At 42.0% G+C, this 13,725-nt stretch overlaps 2 protein-coding genes across 4 annotated transcripts in view; one reads left to right on the plus strand and one right to left on the minus strand.

The window, feature by feature from the left end:
- TENM1 (teneurin transmembrane protein 1) overlaps positions 1 to 13,725 on the plus strand; it is a 441,878-nt gene that overhangs the window by 318,561 nt on the left and 109,592 nt on the right. For all 3 annotated transcript variants that reach the window (XM_087972076.1, XM_087972078.1, XM_087972077.1), the window contains exons 13-14: positions 4,518 to 4,664; positions 12,871 to 13,087. In XM_087972076.1, coding sequence (XP_087828202.1) covers positions 4,518 to 4,664; positions 12,871 to 13,087 — 364 coding nt within the window. The remainder of the gene's footprint in view (positions 1 to 4,517; positions 4,665 to 12,870; positions 13,088 to 13,725) is intronic.
- Positions 1 to 13,725, minus strand: part of CYSLTR1 (cysteinyl leukotriene receptor 1) — a 650,975-nt gene that overhangs the window by 315,055 nt on the left and 322,195 nt on the right. The window lies entirely within an intron of this gene.

Here is a 13,725-nt window from a genome sequence, read left to right on the forward strand (position 1 = left end):
GCACGCATACATACATACATATATACAAATATACATATATGTATTGTTTTATCATAGAAAATAAATTATAAAACAATCATACCCTATATCACCAGGCTTGAGATTTTGAGCTTGGACAACCTTGTACTACGGTGCCTATGGTTAGACTTAAGTGTAGCACACAAAATTATCTGCTACGATGTCCTACCAGTCAATGACTACTTCAGCTTCAACCGCAATAATACAAGAGCACACAACAGATACAAACTCAATGTTAAACTGCTCCAAACTTGATTTCAGAAAGTATGACTTTAGCAATAGAGTGGTCAATGCCTGGAATGCACTATCTGACTCTGTTGTTACATCCTCTAACCCCCCCCCCCCAATTATTTTAACCTTAAACTATCCATTATTTACCTCCTCACCCCATTCCTAAGAGGTCTGCAAGGGACATGTATAAGGGGAAGGAAGGAATGAAAGAAGGAAGGAAGGAAGAAAAGAAGGAAGGGGAGAAAAGGGAGGGAGGGAGTGGGAGGGAGGGAGGAAGGAAAGAAGGAAGGGGGAAGGAAGGAGAACAGGGAAGGGAGAAGGAAGGAAGGAAGGAAGGAAGGAAGGAAGGAAGGAAGGAAGGAAGGAAGGAAGGAAGGAAGGAAGGAAGGAAGAAAGAAAGGAGAGAAAAGAAGGGAGGGAGGAGGGAAAAGAAGGGAGGGAGCAGGAAGAAGGATGGAAGGAAGGAAAGGAAGGGAGAGAATACCCATTCCTAAGAGGTCTGTAATGGGGGCGTGCATAAGTGCACCATCATGCCTACCATCCCTGTCCTATTGTCCCCATGTATCCATACCTATTTCCTGTATTCTTACTTATGTTTATACTTATACCTATTATCTTGTAAGCGATTGACAAATCAAATAAATAATAAAATAAAATAAATAAAACAACAAAATGAAACAAAACAAAACAAAAACATTTTGTCAACCTTAACAACAACAACAACAACAACAAAAATAGTGTACAAAAAAGGAGGAAAAAGTCAATTGACTATATAGCTTGGTTTGGTTTTTTTAAAAGTAAATCTATTGTTTTATCCTAAAAAAATATAAAACAGTAAAACAAACAAACAAAAACGTACATTCAACCTTAACAACAGCAACAAAGGGTGTACAAAACAAGGAGGAAAAAGTACTCAACTAATTGACCATGTAGCTTGGTTTCTCATCTGCTCCCACAGTTGAATTTGTGGGCTTTGTGTGTGAACTCACAATCCATTTAGAATGTATATTTAAATTGTCACAACCAAAGGAGCTGCCAGATAAATTATTCATTCTAAGGTGTTTTTCAGGTTCAAAAGAGATGAAATAGAGCCTCGGGTATTTCTCACATTAGTAGGATGGTGAGAACAACTCTCAACACTCTTGCAAAATAAAGTTTACAGTTCCCCTTCTTACAAACTCCATCCTTGACCTTACAAACTGCCAGTGGGTATACAGTATATCCTTTGCAATAACGAGCAAAATTTATGACGCAGAAATGCAGTCTATTAATCACATATCCAGTTATGCTGAGTGCTTTAGTGTGTTGCAATTATCAATCTGTCGGATTGAAACTATTATCATTACTCTGGAAGGAGTATGCTTTGAAATCGGACTGGATGTTGAAATTGAAATTGGATTGTTGGTATGTATTTTTTTGTGAACAGTTAAATTGATTCCTCTATTTAAAAAAAAAAAAAAAGACAGAAAGCAAAGAAGATGACTTTTAAACAATTGTGACCAAGGCTTTTTTGAGTTGTTCAGTTCTTAACAATTTCCAGGCCACTGTTTCCTTTTTTTTTTTTTTTTACTACTAAGCTTGTTTCATTTTTGTGTTCATCTAGGAATGCTGTTACATGGATTTATATTTATTTGTAGTTCTAATAGCCTACAAACTTGAAATTTGGTACGTATGTTCCTCTTGGCTTCTAGATGCTCACTAAGAAAGGATTTTTCCAAATGACCATCAGAGTATTAGTATTTTGTATATTATTATTAACATGCTCTGATGCTAAGGAGTTCTACTCCCCCTCCCCACCTGAAAAGAAATCTGTTCTAATTGCAAAACACAAGCAGAGGAGAGGATTGTCCATTTCAGTTTTACATTCACAGCACCAAGCAGCTTTAGTACAGAACAGTTGAGATAAGCCACGCCCAGGCTCCTTGCTGTCTCCTTGTTCACACAGCAAATACTGTTTTAGTTTCCAAACAGCCCTCAACTCTTTCACACACTTCTGAGAAATCAACCGTCAACAGACACATAGAGACAAACCCACCTAGATACTGTAGAAAAGACAGAATCAAAAGTCAGAAAAAGGAATCACCCAGCCCAGAGCACCTTCTCTGTAGCAAACACAGATGGAGAAGCAAGAAAAAGCACCAGATAGAGAAACAGAGAAGAAATAATGTTCTAATCCATCAAGGAGGACACCACACCTTCACCAGGATTGGCAGTGTGTGCTACTACACATAAATCGGCCGCAAGTGCCATTTTCACTGACATCTTTACTATATGGTGTTAGTTAGTTGGCCCAACGGTGCATTTTCAAGGGGCAACTGGACATTCTCATTTTTCTTTGAAGAAGTTTCGCTTCTCACCCAAGAAGCTTCTAAACATCTTCAAAGAAAAACCAGAAAGTCCAGTTGCTTCTTGAAAAAGCACCTTTGGGACAATCATGACCTGGATGACTGAGAATCTCTATTGTGAGTTAGTTGGATAACAAAACATCTCCCCCCAAAAAAACTATGAAGCTCAGAGAACACCAAGTATCCAACAGATGTATCTATTGGCTCAACAACACCGATCTCAGATGCCCTGCCTATGCACCATATGGAGAAGGGAGGAAGCGAGAAAGGGAGAGGGGGAGGAGGAGGAAGAGAAGGAGAACAGAGGGAGAGGGAGAGGGAGAAGAGGGAGAGGAGAAGGGGAGAAGGAGAAGCAGCTTTGTTATTTCACATAGAATAAAAACAAAACAGCTGAAATCCTTGAGGCTTTTCCAGGGCTGCTGTAGAAAATTGATAGGAACAACTTTACCTAGTAAATGGGTGTTTTATGACTGGCCATTAGTAAAACAATATTGGTAAGAGAATTCAGACATACTGTCTGCTATGATGAGGAACTAAGGAGTGCAATAGGCATGCTAAAATACATATTTTTTTTTTAAATTTGCTTTTAGATGTAGCTGCTGACTCACAGTTTATTGTCAACATTCAGACATACTAATCGATATAGCATAATTAAAGAGCTTCAGAACACTACAAGCAGCTCCCATTTATATGCAGCTTCTTGAATTGAAAATCAGGCTGCAATGAGGATAAGATGGAAAGGGGAAAAACCAAAGCATTGCAATCATACTTTCAAACCAGGCAGGCTGAAGATAGCTTAGAACCACATGGCATCGCTCAAAAATTTCCAGGCAGCATTTCCTGGGAATGTTTTTTTTTTCCTTCCTTTTTATTGTGTTCTTATAAATCTTAATACATTGCATTGTTTAAATAGAATTATATTTATACAGGGAATTTTGGAAAGCTTCAAAGGTTGGAGAAAGCTAATTTCTACTATTGGCATGCTTCCTTGAACACACAGATTATGGATCATGCAGTTTGTATAAAAATGTAACCGACTTTTGTCTACCTGCACCATTCATGATGGCTAGGAAAACTGGAAGCAGTAGAATATGTAAATATTTAAAAAGAAAAAAGAAAATAGAACCCAGTTACCAAAATATGAAGACACCATGAAAAACAGCAGATAATATAAGCCAAAATTTGTCTGGGAAATGAACAGTGTCACAGACAGAAAAGTTGTAGTTAATGAAACCACAACAGAGAATGTGTGAAGCAAGAAATACTACAGTTGAAATGCCAGAAATCCAGAACAGATTCTGAGACTTTACTAAGGCATTACAAAGGGAAGAATGCATGAGAAACCCTTATTTGATTATTACAGCTGGTGATAAACTTCATAAAAAGGATTTCTTTGATATAGTGTTGGATGTAATCCATTTTTCTAGATCTGTAAATCTCCAGGCATTCGACGTTAGATTTTCATATTCAAAGAGTTAAATGAAAAGATTAGCTGGATCCCTAATGAAAGAAATGACTTTAAATCCCATAAAAAACAACCTGAGCAATATCAGAAGACACATTCTCGAGAAATCCTTAGATGCCGACACAAATATTTTAGATGATATCCTAGACCATTTGGGGCCTTGGGAAAAACAGTTTAAGGGGCATTACATTCATGATGCATAGAAGGCAAAGGACTGAGAGAGAGAGAGAAAAATCCTGTGAAATATTCTGGATAAATGTACAGTTAATGGTATGGCAAGCTCCAGAGAGCTTTTGTTTTTCATTCGCGTATAAAATTCGTGAACAGCCTTGAAAAATAGTGATTTTGTTTTGTTCAAAGAGAGGACCTAATGTTTAAGCAAAAGCCCATTGCTTGCTGGTGTATTGTTTTGCAGGTGAGATAATGCACGATGCTTTCTTTATGTGGTGTCTTTGCAGATGGATGCCCGGGTCTGTGTTATGGAAATGGAAGGTGCACCCTTGACCAAAATGGATGGCACTGTGTCTGCCAAGTCGGCTGGAGTGGAATGGGCTGCAATGTTGTTATGGAAATGCTTTGTGAAGATAACATCGATAATGATGGAGGTATGGAGACAGTTATTGCTCGAGAGTGTATATGAATGAACAAATCTTCGATAGGGCTTCAGTTTCAATGGACTCTAAGCAGCATACAGCAATATACATAGTACAAATAGTCCTTGACTTAACAACGATTCATTTAATACCATAAAATGCTTTGTGAAAATAACATTGATAATAGCAATAGCACTTAGATTTATATTCTGCTTCATAGTGCTTTACAGCCCTCTCTAAGTGGTTTACAGAGTCAGCATATGGCCCCCAACAATCTCATTTTACTGACCCCAAAAGGATTGAAGGCTGAGTCAACCTTGAGCCGGTCAGGATTAAACTGCTGACTGTGGGCAGAGTTAACCTACTACATTTTAACCACTGCTCCATCATTGTTTTTTTAAACACCAACAATGATAAAGATATGAGCAAAGATAATTCTCGAGAATGTATATGTCATTTTTATCAATGAATGAATCTTCTATAGGGTTGCAGTTACAATGGACTCTAAGCAGTGTTCAGCAACATGCACAATAAAAATAGTCTTTGACTTTAGTAACTATTCAAAGTTATAACAACACAGAAAACTTACAATTGGTTCCTTAAATTTAGAAACATCACAGCATCTTCACTGTCACATGATCAGAATTTGGGTACCTGGCAACTGGCATGTATTTACAACAATTGCAGCATCCCACTACAGCATAAGAGTCATGGTGGCGCAATGGTTAGGATGCAGTATTGCAGGCTAACCCTGCCGACTGCCAGCAGTTCGATCCTGACCAGCTCAAGGTTGACTCAGCCTTCCATCCGTTCGAGGTCGGTAAAAGGAAGACCCAGATTGTTGAGGGCAGTATGTAAACTCTGTAACCCACTCAGAGAGAGCTGAAAAGCACTGTGAAGCGGTATATAAGTCTAAGTGCTATTGCTATCCCAGTGTCATGTGATTGTTATTGGCAACCTTCCCAGTCAGCTTCTGAAAAGCAGAGTTAAGGAGAGAAGCTAGTTTTGCTTAATGATTGCATGATTCACTTAACAGCCTTGGTAAAAGAAGGTTATAAAGTTGGATGTGTTTCACTGAATAACCACCTTGCTTAGCAACAGAAATTTTGGTCCCAGGTGTAATCAAGGACTGCCTGCAATACTATAGAATTCCAACCGTCCATCAAATACCACACATGGTGTCATATCTCACTCAGATGATGGTGTTATTCTAATCCCTTAAGACCATCTGGAACATCCAGGTTTTAACAAGTTTCCAGAAAATTACCAGAGAAAGTAGCCTTTCTCACCTTGGGGGAAAGATTATTGCATAAGAGTAGTCCAGCAGAACAACCTGGCCCTCCCAACACAAATCCTGAAAGAAGATGGCCTCCATCAGGAGTTTCCTCCTTATATTTCATTGGACTGACAGATTCTACCTTCAACAGGTGGTATCAAAGATACCCAAGCTCCGAGCCCCATAGGGCTTTATAGCTGTTAGCCCTTCAAGGTAGATCAGGCTAGCAATTCAATGTCAAGTTGGCCAATATTACAGGCAGTCCTTGACTTAAAAGCTGTGATGCCCCACTCACCCGCACGTCAGTGTTGGTTTAGAGCGGAGGTCTCCAAACTTGGCAACTTTAAGACTTGTGGACTTCAACTCCCTGGGAGTTGAAGTTCACAAGTCTTAAAGTTGCCAAGTTTAGGGAGCTCCGCTCTAAACCAACCCTGGTGTAGAGAGAGCTTTATTTTGTCTTTTCCCTCAGCAGTTCTGTTTCAGGTTTTCAGCTCACTCACAGCTGCTAGATTAGAACAGCAATTTGGCTCGAGACCAATTAGGTAACAAAGGAATGAACCTACAGCAAACTCAAAACAGTCTCAGAAATGCAGGCTGTCAGGATTCTGACAGTTACCCCTATTTAAATCATGAGTCTTGAGCCAAACTTCCAAAACTTAAAAAGGATTTATCGGGAATTAAACTGTCTGGCACTGCCTGGGTGTAGCTGACTCTGAGACACATAATTCATTGTCACCCTTGACCCTGGTTTTCCCCCCCACCCCCCCTGGGTGTGTCGTAATTCATGTTCTCCAATGAGACACATCCATCGCCAAGAGTCATCAATCATGCTCTCCAGTTAGAATTTTGCATGGCAGAAACTTTAGTCACCTAGTTACTATCTTTGAAAACATTTATGGAATGCACTTTTGGTTTTGCAAGCAGCTACACTGCTCCCCTCGCCTTTCTGTTGGCAACTCTAAAAAGACCATAGAAATATTTTATGAGTTGACATAGGCTTTGCCTGGGTAGTTTCAAAAAAGAAACCAAAATCCAACCTCAGATTTGGAACCTCCTGTTCGGTTTGTCAGCCAATCCGATGGTCAGAGTTTCAGATAGAATTCACAGGAACAGCCCTGGACACGAATTCAGAGGGTTGTTTACAAGCAAAGCCAGCCACGAACAAGCTCCAGAATAAACTTCCAGGCAATGGCCAATTAGTCCATCAAACAAACAACCAGCTGCTCAGCAGGATCCAAAACACGAACACAAAGCTTTCTGGCAACTTAAACTAAATCCAACGCAGCATCTCACAAATAAACATCTGGCCACGACCCATACACATTGCTTCCAGTAACACCTCCTTCTACCTGCCTGCCATGCTAAATAGCTTCTGGTGCAGCCCATCAAGAAAGGTTTGGCCTTTACCTGAGCAATTTGGCAGAACTCCCTTTCTCGGACCTGCATGCTCTGGGATCTACTATGGCAGGTAGCTCCTCCCCCTCTTCCTCACTGGCCTGCATGCTCTCCCCAGCCAAGACCTTTTCTGCTGGCAGTTCAGGGTCAGAAATTCCTGACGTGCCAGGAATTATCTCCTTCTCCCTTGAGGCCTCTGAGGAAGAAGTGGAGGAGTCAGTCCACAGGAGACATCACCCAAGCCTTCATTCAGTGACCATTCAAAGTTATTATGGCATTAAGAAGAGTGACTTATGACTGGTTTTCACACTTACGACCATCACCTCATCCCCATGGTCACATGTTCAAAATTCAGCACTTGGCAACTGACCCATATTTATGACGGTTGTAGTGTCCCAGAGTCACGTTGTCATCTTTTGCGATTTTCTGATCAGCAAAGTCAGTGGGGAAGCCAGATTCACTTAGCAACTTTGCTGCTAACTTAACAACTGCAGTGATTCCACCAAACAACTGTGGCAAGAAAGGTCATAAAATGGGGCAGAACTCCCTTTGCAATTTGTCACACTTAGCGACAGAAATTTTGGGCCAACCGTGGTCATAAGTTGAGGACTACCTGTACTTACATTGTAAAGCTATAGTAACAGAATCTTGTGAGTCTGAACGGGCTTTCCTTCTCTCTCCCTTTATCTTTGTGAGAACTAAGGAAGGTCTTGTCTCAAGACATTTTATTCCAGTTACATTTTTACTCCAGACTCAGTTCTCTTTTATTTGGCTATTGTTTTGGTAGGATCTCTTCCTTCTGTCTCTCAAGGCCATTTTCTCTGCCTTCTAAAACGGGACCTTTATTTTTGTTTCTATGTCCGCGGATCAGTACTCAGAAGTGCTACTTCCTTTAATTCTTTAGTTTCAAACTATCACACATCAACCCTTTCCAATGTTCAAAGGATACTGTCACGTTTCCCTTCACATCCCCATCAGTTCCTTCTACCTTTCTTCACGTACCTTTGCTTTCGATTTCCAGACTGGATCCCCAAAGGTAACATAGACAGAGACTAAGGGATTAATGAAATGGGCATCTCATGATCTACTCCAGGGGCATCTAACCTTGGCAACTTTAAGACCCGTGGACTTCAACTCCCAGAATTCCCCAGCCAGCTCTGCTCTACACCTTTGGTTCCCATCTGTTTTCAGAGAGACTGACTGCCTTCTCATTTGATCTCTGAGCTTCCCTTCACCTTTCCTATCACAGATGTTGTATTAAAGGCACATTTTGTCTGGCTGAAACGTCTCTGCAGCAGATGCAGTGCCACGGAGAGCTGGTTTCAGCTTGTGGTGTCCATCTGTGCCAGTTTGGCAAGGCTGAGCAGGACCAGCCGTGGGATGCGTGACATTCTCATCAGATGCCGCTTCTCCTACACCGCTCACAGTTCGCATTAAGATTGCCTCTTTGTCTCTTCTGCTGTGTTCTCCTTGCTTCGCAGGGGGTCTGCCAATTCCCGTTCTTCCTTTGCTAGTTGGCCTTTGAGATCAGCCAAACAGCTCCAGGCTCCGTTTTTCTCCCTCTTCTGCCCACCTATGGATCAAGAAGCATCAGCAGTCAATTGTTAGAGAAGACTATGGGGGTGGTTTGCAACTCTCTAATTAAAGCTTTGGGGTACAGAATAACAACGCAGCTTAAACTCAACAGCAATGTAAGGATAAACTGCATATTGGGGCTGTGAGCGAGGATCATGTCACTCTCTCTGTCTGCATGACATATCTGTGCCTCCAAGCCAAGTGCATTGTGTTTCTCTTGTCTGGGCTGTGCCAAGCAGGAAAGTCTGAAGCATTCTAATTCGGTTCTCTACCCCAGTGCTATTGATGCTGATCTAACTGCAGCCTCTCCGCCTCTCCAATCTCCTATGAACAGAGAGATGTTTTATGAATGCAGCCCTTAAAAAGAAGCTAGAAACTCGCCCATGCTTAGTCGATTGTCTTCTTGGGTATGTTTGAACATTTCCACCATAAGGACGGTGACCAAAAACATCCTTTATGATAGTCTTTGCTTTCAGGAAGCTGTCCTTTCGATTTGTTTATTTTTCAAAAACTCACATTCGTCTTTTATATGGGTGATTTAACCTAGGGCGTGCAATGATCCAGCAGTTAAAGATGCTGAGCTTGTCAGCTGAAAAGCAACAGGGTGAGATCCCGTTCCTGTTGTAGCCTGTCAACCACCGGCTCCTCCAGCAGTAAATCAGAGGAGGAGGTGTGGGAGTGAGGGTCAGCATCAAAGCAACCTCAGATCTCCGAGGGGGAAGAGGGAATGGAGCTGGCAGAGAGAGAGAGAGAGAGAGACAGAGACAGAGACAGAGACAGAGACAGAGACAGAGGCGGAGCCTGGGCCATCCATCAGCCCTCAGATGGAGAGTCAACAGCCCCCAGGTCTGGAGGTGACTGATGAGGAAGAGGAGGAACAAGCTGGGTCCAGTGCCGGATGCACAGATCCGCAGAAGGCAGAGGAGAGGAGAGCAGTGGAAATCTATGGGCTGGTCCTTGGGACGGAAGAGCCACCACTGCTAGTGAAGCCCACCCTAGCTCTGGAGATAAAAGCAGGGGGCGGAGATGAATAAATGTGGCAGACAACTATTCATCTCTCGGCCGGTCGGACTTGTTAGCTTACAAGAGAAAGTTTATGCCTGGGCTGCCGGCATTCTTAATAAAGGAATCCTTTAAGTTCACATCAGAGGGTTTGTCAAGTTTGGGGAGCTGGGTCAGAACAGTTCCTTGCTCCAGCTCCTGCCCAACTAGCAGTGTGAAAGCCTGCAAATACGAGTAGATAAATAGGTACCACTTTGGTGGGAAGGTAACAGAGTTCCGTATGCCTTTGGCACGTATGGCCATATGACCATGGAAAGGATCTTGGAAAAATGCTGGCTACCTCGGTCAAGGACCGGATATGAGCACTGCGGCCTAAGAGTCGGACACGACTAGGCAGGGACACCTTTACTTATTCTTTACCTTTTGCAGTCTTTTGCATTCATGTGGAGGATATAGAGATGGAATCCTCTTTTTAAAATAAATTTAGAAGAGCACAGTTCTGATCTTGAGCCACTGTACTTAGCCCCCAGACCAAGTAATTCGAGAGTCTTCAGCCTTTCATTATATGTTAATAATCTGTGTTTTGGTATTCCACAGCTATTCTTTTAAAATTTATGTTGATGGTTCTCTTTTCTGTCTTCCTCTTGTGTATTCAGATTTTTTTTTCCTTGTCTGGGCTCTTGTTTTTCCTCTGATCGTCTCATCCTTTATTGTTTACCTGGATCAAAGCTGGGATGTAATTTTTGTACTCTTCTGTGTACTGATGATGTTACCTAGTTTGGTAATGAAATGACTGCAAGAAAACAACCAAACTCCGAGAGCACCAACATCTTACGGTTATTCTTCTATCTTGAGTCAGGCATTGCTCTGCCTTTTAAAGCTTTCCTCCCTTTTTCCTTTCATTATTTTACTTGACCTTCCTTCCCTTATTTGTTTTTCTTGTTTCAAATGAAATTTTAATTTAGTTTAACAATTAGATCCATTCATACCGTTGCTTTCTGGTATGCCTGTCCCATACTGCTCACTGATTATGCAGAACAATCTAACCAATCTTTGTATATAGAAAATGAAATGCTACTTTTTTTTCCTTTCCAAAGTCTTACCTATTGTCTGCCTCATCCTTCACTTTCTTCTTCTTACAAACCATTTTTTTTTTCCTTCTTGAATTTCCATTCTTCAAGCTGAAACCCGATGGTTAAATCTTCTGTTCCATGCACAAGCCTCATTTTTCTTTCTCTTATCATATGCGTGGAATGCTTTGCCCATAATCTTGAAAATACTGCCGTTGCATAATACGGCTTGCAGTTTGTCAAAGCTCTCTTCCCTGGGTACAGATACAGAATACAGAACAGAATATAAAATAACAGAGTTGGAAGGGAACTTGGAGGTCTTCTAGTCCAGCCCTCTGCTCAAGCAGGAGAGCCTAAACCATTTCAGACAAGTGGCTATCCAATCTCTTCTTAAAATCCCCCAGTGACCTTAATGAATATTTGATTTGATCTGAATTGAATTAGCATGTAATTTAAACACATTTAATTTTGTAAATCCAAGTTTTAGGACTCAGCATGTTGTGCTAATATAGCCAGTGTGAGGCATATTGTTCAGTTTGTGTTCTACAACAGTGGTCCCCAACCTTTTTTGTACCACGGACCGGTACAAAATGATCCACGGACTGGTACCGGCATCAGCATGCACGACCAAGGCAAGGCGAGCCGAGCGACTGGCCAGCCAGCCGTCTCCCGCTTCTCCCCGCCACCTTCAACTCCTCCTTTGTACCTTCTCACGGTCGATGGGCTTTTCGGGCTCTTTCTTAATCTCCTCCTGAGTAACGCGAGACTCCACCGCCATCGGGACGGCTCTTCGTTCGAAGCCGCCCCCCCCTCTTCGACGAAACTAAGGCGCGAGGATTCCTTCAGCACCCAAACGCCGCTTTCCAACCGATGACCGACAAGCTCACCCGGAAGCACTTTCTCAAGCGCCGTTGAAACAAGATGGCGGCACCCAAGCAAAATAGGCGGCCCGGTACAAAATAATCCACGGACCGGTACCGGTCTGGGGCCCGGTGGTTGGGGACCACTGTTCTACAGGAAATAATAGCAATAGCACTTAGACTTTGTAAAGTGCTTTCCAGCCTTCTCTAATCAGTTTACAGAGTCAGCCTCTTGCCCCCAACAATCTAGGTCCTCAATTTACCAACCTCGGAAGGATGGAAGGCTGAGTCAACCTTGAGCCTGGTGAGAATTGAACTGCCAAACTGCAGCCAGCCAGCAATCAGTAGTTGTAGCCTGCAGTACTGGCTCTAACCACTGCGCCACCGCAGCTCATAATGGTTCTAGTCTACTACCAAGAAGACCATCTATGGATCTGACTACAGCATAGATTACACTTACTGTAGCTTATTCATACTTGCTTCAAGATGGGGAAAGTCCATATCTTATAGTTAAGAATGTCTAAACAGAAGAGGATGAGAAACAATGGCTATAGATGGAGAGGTCAAGGGGATGTGTAAGTGCAGAAAGATTTTATGTCATCCCACTAGTTTTAATTTAATTTGAAGTATTTGTCAGAATAACATCAAAGGAACAAAGCAGTTTCAGTGACATTCTCATAGGTGGAACATAGTGTTCTGACACTTATTTAAAAATGAGATAGTCAAAGGTTGAATGTGAGCAAGCTGATTTTTAACCCCAAGAGCACATCCTTATTGTGTGCCCTTTTCCCAATAACATTAAAGGAAAAATCCTGCCTGTAAGAAATGGCTTAGATTTGATATAGAAATTCAGAACGCTGTTCATGTCAGCTTGAATCTTCTCCTTGAACTTCATCCAGACACCCAGGCTTGTATTTGCACGTTTATCGTTTGACTAACAATTTTCTGGGTTACATTTCCGAGCATTCAACTGGGGTTTTTTTTAAAAAAAATCTCTTCTGCAGCATCTTTCTGGTGTTTTTCCCCCCTCACTTTTGCAGATGGTTTGACAGACTGTGTTGATCCTGATTGCTGTCAGCAGAGTAATTGCTTCTCCAGCCCTCTCTGCCAAGGGTCTCCTGATCCTTTGGACCTCATTCAGCAAAGTCAACCTCCCTTCTTGCAGCACTCACCGAGGCTCTTTTACGATAGAATCAAGTTTCTGATTGGCAAAGAGAGCACTCACGTCATCCAAGGCGATGTCTTATTGGAGAGCAGGTAAGCCCCCCTCCCTCCCTCCCTTCTTCCCTCCCCTCTTATATCACAGAGATGTGTTTCCTGAGTAGCACAGCCAGCCATGGACTGCCCAGATGTTGAGGGGCCTTTGACTATTAGCCATTTTTTAAAAAATTGTTTCTTAAACGGTGTCAGCGTTCCAGCAAACCTCCACGCCAACCAATCACTCCGAGACAGACATCTTCTTCTCACAAGTATATTTTGGATAGTAAACTGGCACAACTGGGGGGAAATCCCAAATCTGAAAGGTCCAGGCTTCCTTGCAATAAGTAAAAAAACTACAAATCCATCTTCTGCACCCGTCATCACATCACATGCCCCAATCACCATCCGTCCCAACTTGAGACGTCCCCTCACTTATGCGCAAAATAACATGACCTTGAATTAGAAAAAGAATGTTATTATGCCTAACTACATATACTCCAAGAAATCCCACCACCACCACCATTCAGTCAGAACTGAAAAAGCTTTTTGGATGAGAAGCCAAATGTTTTCATAGGAAATAAAAACAAAAACAAGAAAGCCTGGTTACCTTTTGGAAAAGCATCTTTGTGATACAGTTGATCAAGATCTACTTTCTGTGTTTTTCCCCCTTTGTGATGTTGGCTCAGGGAATCTTG

The sequence above is a fragment of the Notechis scutatus genome, chromosome 10 (genome assembly GCF_049901735.1).
Source record: "Notechis scutatus isolate UNSWTSFEM ecotype Mainland chromosome 10, rNotScu1.2, whole genome shotgun sequence".
Classification (NCBI taxonomy): Eukaryota; Metazoa; Chordata; class Lepidosauria; order Squamata; family Elapidae; genus Notechis; species Notechis scutatus.